Raw genomic sequence first — 12,740 nt, 5'->3', positions numbered from 1 at the left:
TGCTTTTTTATTTTTATTTTACTTGTTCAAACTAGTATGTAACCAAATAAACAGTTTACCAACAACCTGGGAAAGGGCCTCCATACATAAACAAGCATACAAACTCCTATTGCCGCCATTACCAAGACATGAGATGCGCAGTAAAGCAGTGTGCTTGTAAAGGGAAGTAACTGTGTGCTATATTAGATCGCATTGTTTTTAAGTATTAGGATTTCTTTTGAAAATGGAAATATAAAGGAAACATGCGGCAAACTATATGATGATGCGGGCGGAGCCTGAGAACCAAGGCTATTATTTTTTTAGCCTTATATGCCCATTCTATTATGATAAAAACCCTGGACCCTTTCACATCCAAATCGTTGCTTTGGAAGTGATATCCCCCTCTCCACCTATCATCAGCTTAGAAAAAAAATTGACTCTTCAGAACAAGATTTTGGTAAAGATATAGTTATACTTACAGCAGCTATGTAGGAGCAAGCCCTTGATACATTTAATCTAATCAGAAATGTCACTCCTGCTTGACAATGTTATTAGGATCACAATAATAGTATCTTAATGTTATCCATAAATTGTGTCTACTTTGACTGTTATGAATGATGTTTAGCGGGAATTATTTTCCTAAGTATTACCATAGGGAGTCTGTACTAGGTGTTACAGTTATATTGGAGATTTGGTTGGATGGCTCTTTTTTCATAACCAGACTTGAAATGAAAGTATGGTGGTGAACGGTGTCCAGGGTATTTATAAAAATAGAATGGGGATATAATATACTGTGTGATCAAGGATGGGAAGGACTCTGCTGTGGCGTAAACTTTAAAGAGTTTATACAAGTGCCATTGTATTTGTATCTTTAGCATTATTTCAGAAAATGGGAACATAGTCCACAACCAATGTTTATTATTCTTTTTATACACAAAATGAAAGTGGCGTTTTGACGTGAAGCCATTTTATCTAGGGCGGGAACGGGTCACTCAGTGCTCTGGTCGGGTGGGTACTCTTTGAGGACCCTGGTACCCACGGTACTACCCAGACCCGTGGTTAGTCACATGATATATTGTTTAATGACAAAAAATACCTCGAACTCTGTGAATAACTACACGTCACAAATGTTCACATTTCTTTCGGACTATTCACGCATTCCTTCTGACTTATATAATTTTGAATAAAGATAAAGATTCAGTCAAGTTCAGTTATGCAAGACCAGATTGTTTTTGGAGTGTACCTAAATACTTTTTGCCAGGTCAAACAAATCACTATTGGACATTTTGTACAAATCTATTCAGACCCACAAGGGGTACCTGGGTTGTGTCAGGGTAAAAGGGGGTTGGGTACCCGGTAGTAAATTTGGACTGGTCCCAGCCCTAGTAGTATCCCTTGCAACTATAGTGACTTATGGATGACACTCCATGTTACTTCAATGAAACATATCAGTACAGGTGTACTAGTCATCACCACTTGAATAGAATCACAAAATATCGCGATTATTAATTAAGGAAGATAGCTGCATGTGTTGTAAAACTTATGTTAACAAAATTAAAGCAAGCCATTCTGGTGATAAGGAATATTGTTTACAGAATGACAAAATATGTGCTATGTGCTAGAAAGTTATACAGAAACCCAATAAACCAAAATGACGCACATAGTAGACTTTAGTTGAAACTCAAGGACAGAGAGCATGGAGCATATGCTGTGTTTTGTAGTATGTGAGAAGAGGTTTGCAGTTGGGTGATGAACTGGGTGAGTTTAGATGGAAATACAAATGTCCCTATGATTTGGTCCTCCTCTGGTTTAGTTATTTACTCCAGCTATTGGTTCTATAGCGGTAGTTTTATTAGGAATTCAGTTAGTTTCTATATTCAGTCATGCAATAGTTATTATTGTGAGTTAGTTATTATGTTTTGTATTCAATGGTTAGTTCTTGTGATCTGAATGTTCATTAGCTAATTAGTGTAGAATGGTCTTGTGTTCTTCCTGCTTCATGTGAGGATTGACAAGAGAGAGATTTGGATGGCCACCATGTGTCACCAGGCTGGTTATGTGCCGTCCTACACAATTAATTGCTCATGCTATCAACCACTGGTTTGTCCAGCCCAAACTGGATTAATTTCGGACCACCATGATATAGCTGTAACATTGCGGACATACACCAACACTCACTCACTTAGGAGTAAAGGCATGATTGTGTTTTTGTGTTAGAGGCAGTTCTGATAGATGCTTTTGTTTATGAGTTCGTTAATATCAAGTATCGTAAATATATTTCAACATGATCACATACATATTGATATTATGTTTTTCAATAGCTCATAATAATAATTCTAGTAAATATGAAACAGCAATAGTAATGAATCTGATATTATTTAGAAGTAATTCTTGCATTGTCTGCAGCAAACATGATCATAAGACAAACAATCTGATGGTAAATCCATGGTACTTGTTTTAAGTTTGATGAGTGAAAAAAATGTTTGCTATGTGCATAATATTGTGGACGCTTTGTTTAAAGAAAACAGTATCCGCTGCCTCTCTCAGAAATGTCTTCAGTCCTCAGGCCTTGTATACCATAACTGGATGGTGAATATGTTTGCTTTATTGCAGCACTCACCATGCTTACGAACCTGACGTCCCGCCATTGGATCAAGAAGAGCTGATTCAGCAGCATCTGAGTGAGATATTTATACATGTTTAGACACAAGGATGTAGGGAAATACTGCATATATCACATACTCCAAATTTGGCAGGAAGTCTGGATATCTGAAGTCTGGGTTACTGGGGTCTCACCATGTCCGACTTCATAAACACATGACTTGACTGTATTTCCTTGGCAAGCATACCCACTATCAAGTGACGCAGCAATTTCTACAGTCATGCTTCTAGGTTTGTCACCACCCTACACATGCTCGTGGGTTTTACCAAAGTGGTAAATGTCAGAGACCTGCATTACTTCTGGCTTTTCGTCTCACATCAAGCAGACACGCCATGATATTACTTGAAAACTGTTCACAGCAGCGTTAAACCAAACTCACTGTCTCGCTCTCAAGTGATGCCACAAAGAGAGGATTTATTGCATACATCTAGGTTCACCCTGTTGGTAGTAGGACAGAAATGTATCTTGTTTCTTCAAAGGAGTCATATGCTAGTGTCAGTGGAGGCGCTTCATATTCATATTAGTATGAATTGATCAATTAATAATACATTGTTTTATTTTTACAGATTCAAACCGACCAAAATTCATGTCAACTGTGATGGTAGAATCGCCCCGTCCCCAACCACCGCTCAAGGAGGCCCCCCTTCCCCCACCTCCGCCCCCAGAGGAACTAGAAGCTACGACCTCATTCTCTGCATGGTCGCGTCAGAGTGAGGCTGTTGACCACACTGCAAACCAGAGTGAGGCTCCAGCTGAAGACTGGCATGAAGAAATGAAATTCTCACATCAGGTATGACAGAAATCTCCAGGCCCTCTTTTCTCTTGGAATAAAAAGCACTGAATGGGTTTTAAATAAAGGCATATTGGTAGCATAGCTTCCGTATTGGTTGGTGGTTGGTTGGTTTGTTGGTTTGTTGGTTGGTTGGTTGGTTAACGCTGCACTCAGCAATATTCCAGCTACATGACAACTGTGTGTAAATATTTGAGTCTCGACCAGACAATCCAGTGATAAATATCATGAGCATCATTCCACGCAATTGGGATACAATGACATGCTTCCGTATTGGAACCGAATGCATTTATCATGCGTACAAAAAGAAACACTATCGGATTTGATAGCGGTTGTTAGCAGAATATGTGCACAGCCGCTATGGGAAACTCGGTCAAATGCAGTGAATAACTTCAGCTGTATCCATCAACAGCCATTCATACTTAATTGACAACACCCTTTCTTGAAAAAACAGCATACAAGAAATGTGGTGATAAACAAATAAGTGACAATCGAAGTAATTTGTTTTCTTTTGACTCGAAGTCTTGATTATAAATCATAACATCCATGGCATTGAGCAACTAGTATTCACATGCATCAGAATTTATTATCTTAAGTAGGAGACGTGTTTTCTTGCATCAATTATCACACATAAATGGGCAGTAGTCAGATATGGTCTCCGAAAACATGCTGAAGATGTCTGATATCTCGCCAATCTGCCTACCTGATGCCAACAATCTTGGTAACTGTGTGGTTGCTCTCTAGTTACTGGAATGTCAAGACCATGCCCCAGCCCGGGCTCAGTTAAAAGAAGTGCAGTTACATCTGCTGTCTGTCGTAGATCTCCTAAAGGAAAGAGATCAAATAGCAAAGGCCAAACTAACTCTATTTCTGAGTAATGGACAGCTACTCGAACATATATAAACACAGCAGCGAAAGATAAAAATGAAATTATATCAACATAAGAAGAAAAAATCATATCAATATAAAAATAGAAATTCTATGAATACCAAAACTCCCAATAGACATGTGTACCCTACTCACACACACGAGTCCCAAAGACGGACAGGCCAACCAAAATTGCTCAAGCAGAAGGTGACCTCTTAAACATTTGAAGCAACAACAACAATGAGAAGGGGATATTTCTTTATTAAACACATGCTCTCGGGTCTGTAAGAGAGACAATGCGTTTCTCAATGTTTGTGTACTTCTTTCAGCCTGTGCAGCTTGGTGGGAAGGCGGCCATCTTGGCTGCCCGTCAAGCCAGGAACATGGGCCCAACTCTCCTCGGTCCGAGCAGTATGGCTGCTTTCACAAACATGGAGGACATAGAGGACCCTTATTCGTTGGTAGGTGGGAACAAATATTAAATGGGACTCCATACTAATGTTTCTTCAAAGGATTCTGTAGGATGTGAGAAATCATGCCCCGAAACGTTCCACAGAACATCATTCTAGCTGAAGAGATGACTAAATTTGATACCTTCAGTGTGAGACAAGGTCATCCTGCCTATCATGCTATAAGACACTAGTTTCCTAGTGAAGACTCCATTATTTATAGGCTAGTTTATAAATACTTTTAATTTGGAAATTAGAAATGAGATACTTGTCCAAGTCTTTTATGCAAACCCTGAAACAAATATATCCGAATCTCCTGAGAAAATCTGCAATAATTTGGAAAGCTTAGATAGCTGATTTCTGTTATATTAGAAGTCCTTTTTATTGAAAACATCTTTCAATGTTTTCATTTTAGAGACTAAATGTTAGCCAATAATTGTCCTATTTCATCATTTTTGACAAAACTTTTCCTCAGAGCGTCGATAATGACAAAACAAGGGAGACAACCCATGTTAGTCAAGATGACTGATTTGGGTGACACAATAGCAATATTGAGAGACAAATGCTGTTCCATGTGTGCCTTTTATCAGATAGAACTAACTATGTAGTAGACTAGAGAATTCTTGGTTGTTAAATTGTTTGCTTTCAATTTGAATAATTCTACCACTTGCCTTGGTCTGCAGTTTCCCCCTGAGGTGAGCGATGGCAAGGATCTGTCTGTGATCACCATTGCAGTCGGTGAGGTAAGTGTAGTCTGTCTGCCAGACCCTAGAGCATGTTTTTAAAAAATAAGTCCAATTCAAGTCTAAAATGACTTGGCAAGTCTAGATTTCCTGAGCTGAAATTAAGAATTGTTCAGGGCTCCTAGGGATTTTATTTTTCATATTTTGTAGATATATATTTTAAATTAAGATAACTATATTTCTGGGACTGATTATCAGTCTAAGGTAAGTAATTCTGTTTGGTCAATAAAAGATAACTAACCTGTATAATACATTTTTTTGATGACTTCCATCATTTCTTTTTTTTTTTATGAGAAATTAAGCACTTTTTCCAGATCCCAGTCACCCAGTGCTCAGTGATGTAGGGACAACATTTTTGTAAGAATAAATTAAATAGTATTTTTAAAAATGTTTTGCAGCAGATGATCATGGAAGCCAAAAATGTATGAATTATAAGATAAACCTTGTGTGTTTTCAATTTAGAGCTTTCAAACTACCTGTAAATCTCATTTGAAACTGAACAGGATACTTATTTGAAGAGATATCAATGACGTACAGCCAAACTTTCAAAATGAATTATTAAGTCATTTCTATTTCCCTTTGAGCAGGCTTTTATTATTCAAGTATTTTGTCTGCAAGTTTGGTTCTCCAGTTAATTCATGAAATCAATTTATAATGTGACATTAATATAGTCACAACGTCTATACAGAATGAGTCCCTGGGAATCGGCGTTGAAGGTGGAATCGGTACCCCACTGGCTGACAAGATCCTTGTGGCAGACATATATGGGGCTGCCGAGAGACAGGGTAGGTAACTCTTGCAAATCTCAAGCACTACAAACAGTGGTGACAAACAAACTGTTGTTTCCTTATGTTCGTGGAACATGATGCTGAACTCAGTATTTGGATCTCAGTTGAAAAAGTGATTGTTTGTCTGGATGAAGACCCTGGTTTGATTGAATGTTAAACCAAGCTCACCTGCTCTCCTGTGGGGTGGTTTGCTCACCATGGGATAAGGGTTTTAAATATCATAAAACCCCAAGGCGAAGTGCTTTATCTAACTTATAAACCGAAAAAAGAAACATTTACATACTTTCCATGAACCTTAAGAAATGGGCGTAACATATCTGTTGCTGGCGTTCGGTTCTTGAAAATTACATTCTAAAACGCATTGCAATTTATCAGTGTCTCTGTAGCCTTGTGGAACACTCACTTGGCTACAGATACGAAGGTTGCGTGTTCGATCCTCGGGAATATAAAGAAAACATTTGTCATTTGACTTTACATTTCATTACATGTTACAATCTGAACGGAAATTGTACTAATAAAATACCCGGGATATTATAAAACATTATATTGCAACAATGCCTGGAACATCCTATGAAATCCTGGGTATATATCAAATACCGGGGACATTACAACATCCCTGGTTATGAGATTTAACCCGACTGGAGAACAATAGCATGATGTCACTGGAGAGTTATGATACTGTTTATTTTTTTTCAACCCCCCATCCCCCTTCAACCCCCCAAAATAAACAAAACATGGTGAGTCCCAACTGCTATGTTCTCTGTATACAGTTGAGATAGAGTCCCAACTGCTAAGTTTTCTGTATACAGGTGAGATAGTCTCTGTATACAGGTGAGATAGAATCCCAACTGCTATGTTCTCTGTATACAGGTGAGATAGTCTCTGTATACAGGCGAGATAGTCTCTGTATACAGGCAAGATAGAATCCCAACTGCTAAGTTCTCTGTATACAGGTGAGATAGTCTCTGTATACAGGTGAGATAGTCTCTGTATACAGGTGAGATAGAGTCCCAACTGCTAAGTTCTCTGTATACAGGTGAGATAGTCTCTGTATACAGGTGAGATAGAATCCCAACTGCTATGTTCTCTGTATACAGGTGAGATAGTCTCTGTATACAGGTGAGATAAAGTCCCAACTGCTAAGTTCTCTGTATACAGGTGAGATAGTCTCTGTATACAGGTGAGATAGAATCCCAACTGCTATGTTCTCTGTATACAGGTGAGATAGTCTCTGTATACAGGCAAGATAGAATCCCAACTGCTAAGTTCTCTGTATACAGGTGAGATAGTGTCTGTATACAGGTGAGATAGTCTCTGTATACAGGTGAGATAGAGTCCCAACTGCTAAGTTTTCTGTATACAGGTGAGATAGTCTCTGTATACAGGTGAGATAGAATCCCAACTGCTATGTTCTCTGTATACGGGTGAGATAGTCTCTGTATACAGGTGAGATAGAGTCCCAACTGCTATGTTCTCTGTATACAGGTGAGATAGTCTCTGTATACAGGTGAGATAAAGTCCCAACTGCTAAGTTCTCTGTATACAGGTGAGATAGTCTCTGTATACAGGTGAGATAGAATCCCAACTGCTATGTTCTCTGTATACAGGTGAGATAGTCTCTGTATACAGGCAAGATAGAATCCCAACTGCTAAGTTCTCTGTATACAGGTGAGATAGTGTCTGTATACAGGTGAGATAGTCTCTGTATACAGGTGAGATAGAGTCCCAACTGCTAAGTTTTCTGTATACAGGTGAGATAGTCTCTGTATACAGGTGAGATAGAATCCCAACTGCTATGTTCTCTGTATACGGGTGAGATAGTCTCTGTATACAGGTGAGATAGAGTCCCAACTGCTATGTTCTCTGTATACAGGTGAGATAGTCTCTGTATACAGGTGAGATAAAGTCCCAACTGCTATGTTCTCTGTATACAGGTGAGATAGAGAAGGGGGACCAGCTGCTGATGGTGAGTGGACGTAGCTTCCTCGACCTAACGTCAGCCCAGGCCCTCAACATCCTCCGTGAGGCTGAGACCAACAACATGGTATGTAACATCTTCAACCACCATACATTGCAGTCTCACCTTGACAGGCTGCAGGAATGTTTAATGGATAAGATCAAAGATGGAAACAGCAAATATTGTCTATGTTGAAAAGTACCCTGACCTGTTGTAAGGACCTATGAACATATGGGTTAAATTTGGTCTTCAGCAACACATGCTTGTCGTAAGAGGCGACTTACAGGATCGGGAGGTAAAAATTGCTGACTTGGTTGATGCATGTCATCGATCCCAATTGTGTGGAACAGTGCTCATGATGTCAATCACTGGATTGTCTGGACCTGGATCGAATATTTACAGACCGCTGTCAAATAGCTGGAATATTGCTGAGTGTTGCATTAAGAAAGAAAGAAACAAACAAACACACACACAAAACCTATTGTAAGGGAATTATTCAGAGGTGGAAGCAGGATTTTTAAAAGGATGTGAGGCAGTACCGAAGTGATAGAAGGGCACAGTTGACATACACAGGGTGTCTAAAGGGCTTTGGGCCAAGCTTAAACATATTTCGTAGACTTGATTCGTAAGACAGTTACTGAGACCTCTTGCATTGTACCATTTCACATGTCACCCTTATATATAATGGTGTCATGGCTCAGGATGCTGAGCTGCACTGAACATTCCGACCTGTGAAGATAAGGGGCAGAATAGGTGTTCGGCAACCCATGCCGTCATATAGCTGGAATATTGCTGTGTGCGGCGTTAAACAACAAACAAACAAAACAAACCTCTGAACATTCCACCCCTACCCTAAGTCATCCCATGTTGATTTCGAATAAGACAGATTAACTTTATTCATATGAAACAATCGGATGTACTTCTTTTCAATAGTACATGTATATTAATGTCAGTTTAGTTTAATTTAGTCTGGACTAAAAAGGTTTCAGTGTATATACTCAATCACTCTGCCTTATGGTGATAGTAGGAATGGTCTTAATCAGATCTAAGAGACCAATTACTAATTAGACTGTGTGATTAATTATCCCAAATTACTTTTACATTTGTTTAGTACCACTGATAAAAGTATTAGTTTCCCAAAGTGAGTGTTGTTGAGTTCACCATGCCCCTGTATGTAACTTGAATGTTTCCCCAGGGTTCTGTGAAGGTGATTGTGGCCAAGGGAGGATTGCTCAATGATGAGGATGCTGTGTAAGTAGCTTTAACCTTATTCCTGCTGAAGGCAGATAAATCTGCCCTTTGGCTTTCATGGTTTGTGGGTCAGTGTTAATGATAAAAAAATCAAAAGGGTTTAGCGAAAAAAGAATAAATGGAATGGATGAAGGTAGTTTCTTATTGTCATTAGTTAGGTAGGTGCATAGGCAGAATGTACTATTGACTTGAACCAAACCCTTCATGAGGGAACTTAGAGGCAGAATCAGGATTTGTTTACGGGTGAGGTGGGATTGGTGGTGGTGGAGGAAGGGTCTGGTGCATGTGTGTGTTCAGGGCGTGCAAATTGGTTGTGTATTGGATTTGCATGCAGCAATTATATAATGTGACTTGAATGAGTGAGTTTCTTTGAACAGTATTTAAGCACTTGGGTTAAATCCATGGGTACGGGAATGGCAAAACAAGGGGGGTGTTACCTTCCAGGGATATCTTCACTTTACTGTATACACTAATATTTCAATAAAAGCAAGTTTTTTGTCAGTGGGGTTCCATAATTATATTTTGTTATTTTCAAAGGGGGTGGGGATCAGAACCCATGATTCCCACCCCATAGATCTGCCATTGGACCCACAACCAATCTGTTTCACCATTATCACTGAATAAGTTCTTAATTGTTCCTCTTATGGCTACATTGAGTGTAGGTATGTATATCAGGAGTTTTACCATCTTCCCGAGGCAAGAGAGTTAACTGTCTTTAAAAGTCCAGTTTCCACCCTGGCTGAACTAGGCTAGTATTCCTGGGCTCCATTGTAGCGCCACCAGTGGCTTTTACCTGTTATGTCCCTTCTATGCTTCTCCAATCAGATTCCACCTCTCGTATCACTTGCTCTTACACAAAATGGTGGCGCCAAGACGATCTGATCGATAATCAAAATCTATATTGTAATAAAACGGGTCTTACATCGTGAAATGCATCAAATGACATGAGCACCTTGATTAAAAACATGAAAAGATTTGGAAAATAACAAGTTGGCTGTGCTAATGCTTTGCAAATCCTGCAATCGATCGAAATCAGCACAACAGTTTATGAACTGGATTTCGATTTCAGTGCGAGATTTTGATTGGACTATGCATAGACTCGTTAGTCCAGCCAAAATGTAACTCCAAAATACCAGCCTAGTTCGGCAAGGGTCGAAACTGGACTTTTATAGTCAATTAACTCTCTTGCCTCGGGAAGATGGAGTTTTAGCTGTGTCAAAAAAAAGCAATTCCAATTACCCAAGATATAAGACTATTGGCATCCCATGACACTATAATGGGGATTGTTTGGTTACAATGGCTGTTAGGGCCATTCGTTTGTTTTCTTATTCATGGATTTATTTTTGCATGAAAACTTCTGGTCAGTTGGTCGGAAAACATTTAAGTAAAAAAATTATTTAAGATTTATTTTGTTCATTTTGTACCCTGAAAAGTTATTTGTTGCCATGTAAGCAGTGATAGTTGATCTTGTCTGTCCTGCAGTTAAATTATTCTTTTGTATAAACATTTCACAATATTTACTTACATATGTATTTGTATATTGCAGAATAAAACTCCTAAGTCTCACCAGTGTATTATCATGCTATTTGTTTACATAAAGCTACCTTGAGTTTAAGAGACACAGAAATATTTTGGATGTTTGTTTTGGCTTTCAGGACCTACTTCTAGTACTTGGCAACTGGAAACTATGGAAACCACGAGTCTTGGTCCAACCACCCCAATGATAGATTTCCATCATTGTATTTCTTGGTAAACAGATATACCATACAAAAATCAAAGAAAAGAAATCAAATATATATTCAAGTTGTACCTTTTTAAAAAGAATTTTGTAAGGGCATTTATTTTTTATTGGTTGGTTTACAGAGGTTTTGGTCTAAATTCAATGTAGATGTTTGAAATATTGCTTTGTTAAATTTCAACTTCCAGATCAGTATTGCTGATTGGTCAACTTTGTTTTGATCAAAAGTCATTATCATTTTTTTCTAATTTCAGTTTAATTGTCAGTGTCGTAAAGCAACTTTTAAAAAAGGCCTAATGAACACAACCCTCCAAAGTGGCTCCCTATGTCATTGATGCAAAGTTTGATTTGACTTCTTACAACACTCCAGTGTGCAAATATTTTAAATTTCTTGTTCAAAACTTCATCCTTCCAGCCATTCCTTTTGAAGGTCACTTCAAACAGATGTTGTTGCATTTATTCTAACCACTCTGTTTTAAGAACACTCCGTGAGAACTATGTTATGTGAGCACAGACTTTCAGATCCCAGATAAGCACAGGTTCCACCTCACACTGACAATAATAGAATTATACCCACAGAGCTTCCACAAAGAGAGTCCATCCCAAGGCTCTCCTCAAGAATGAATAACATGTTATTTTTATATTCAAACTTGACTTAATTTACATTTCCCAAGTGTTCTTACAGTGTTTAAGTGAGTTATCCTCTGTCATATGTCTTTTGTCTTTTATACACTAATGTCTTCCTGCAGAGGTATGTGAGTGGATTAATTCCTGTATGCAAGTATTGATGCAATATAATTGTTATTAACCCATCTCATAGGGATTATGGTTGACTAATCTTCTTCAAAATTAAGCATTGGTTCTTCTTGCCTCGAAAAAGGTTTTTGCATGTGTAACAAAGCTTTATGTCAATATTTTTTACATGAAAACAGGCTCACTGTAAGAATATCCAAGGTTCTATGTTCTTATATATTATTTACTCGTATTTATTTGTATACAAGAAGCATTATTCAGTATATATTTCAGTAATATTAAACATTTAATTAATTTAATTTCAAACTGAAAAATGTGTTTTATGAATTTGTGCATCAAGGATGAAAAGCACATGACACCATTATCCTTGTTAGAAAGCTTGTTAAGTCATGTTATTGGGACACATGTTGCCCAGTTGTCCAGGGTGCTGCAATTTCACCATGCAGAGTTATGTCCCTTAGATGTGCTGTGATCCTCTTATCATGGGTTTGAATCCCAGATTTGCTGTGATTATGATCATCGGTTTGTCAGCACCATACACATGTCCCCAAGTTTCAAATAAATGGTCTTTAGCTTCACCACTTTGGACCATATAAAGCAGACACGCCATGATATAAGTTAAACTCACTGGTACAGATTTAGACTTTATGTTGAAGGTCATAGCATAAGCTGATGCAGTAATTGGAAACTTCAGGTGTTGAAGTTTGACAAATCTTATTTTTTACTAAACATGATAAAACAGTTATTAAGAATTTAAGAGGCA

General features: G+C 38.2%; 1 protein-coding gene across 2 annotated transcripts in view; it reads left to right on the top strand.

Moving 5' to 3' along the window:
* Positions 1-12,233, top strand: part of LOC139462441 (harmonin-like) — a 46,475-nt gene extending 34,242 nt beyond the window's left edge. For both annotated transcript variants that reach the window (XM_071244158.1, XM_071244157.1), the window contains exons 13-20: positions 2,593-2,660; positions 3,208-3,431; positions 4,628-4,759; positions 5,431-5,490; positions 6,179-6,275; positions 8,213-8,322; positions 9,431-9,486; positions 11,142-12,233. In XM_071244158.1, coding sequence (XP_071100259.1) covers positions 2,593-2,660; positions 3,208-3,431; positions 4,628-4,759; positions 5,431-5,490; positions 6,179-6,275; positions 8,213-8,322; positions 9,431-9,486; positions 11,142-11,154 — 760 coding nt within the window. In that variant the 3' untranslated portion in view covers positions 11,155-12,233. The remainder of the gene's footprint in view (positions 1-2,592; positions 2,661-3,207; positions 3,432-4,627; positions 4,760-5,430; positions 5,491-6,178; positions 6,276-8,212; positions 8,323-9,430; positions 9,487-11,141) is intronic.
* The last annotated feature ends 507 nt before the right edge of the window (positions 12,234-12,740 follow it).

This window comes from Haliotis cracherodii, unplaced genomic scaffold (assembly GCF_022045235.1).
Source record: "Haliotis cracherodii isolate W230 unplaced genomic scaffold, xgHalCrac1.p SCAF_15, whole genome shotgun sequence".
In the NCBI taxonomy this organism is placed as follows: domain Eukaryota; kingdom Metazoa; phylum Mollusca; class Gastropoda; order Lepetellida; family Haliotidae; genus Haliotis; species Haliotis cracherodii.
The sequence above is the reverse complement of the archived record's forward strand: the minus strand, read 5'-3'. Positions and strand labels throughout refer to the sequence as shown.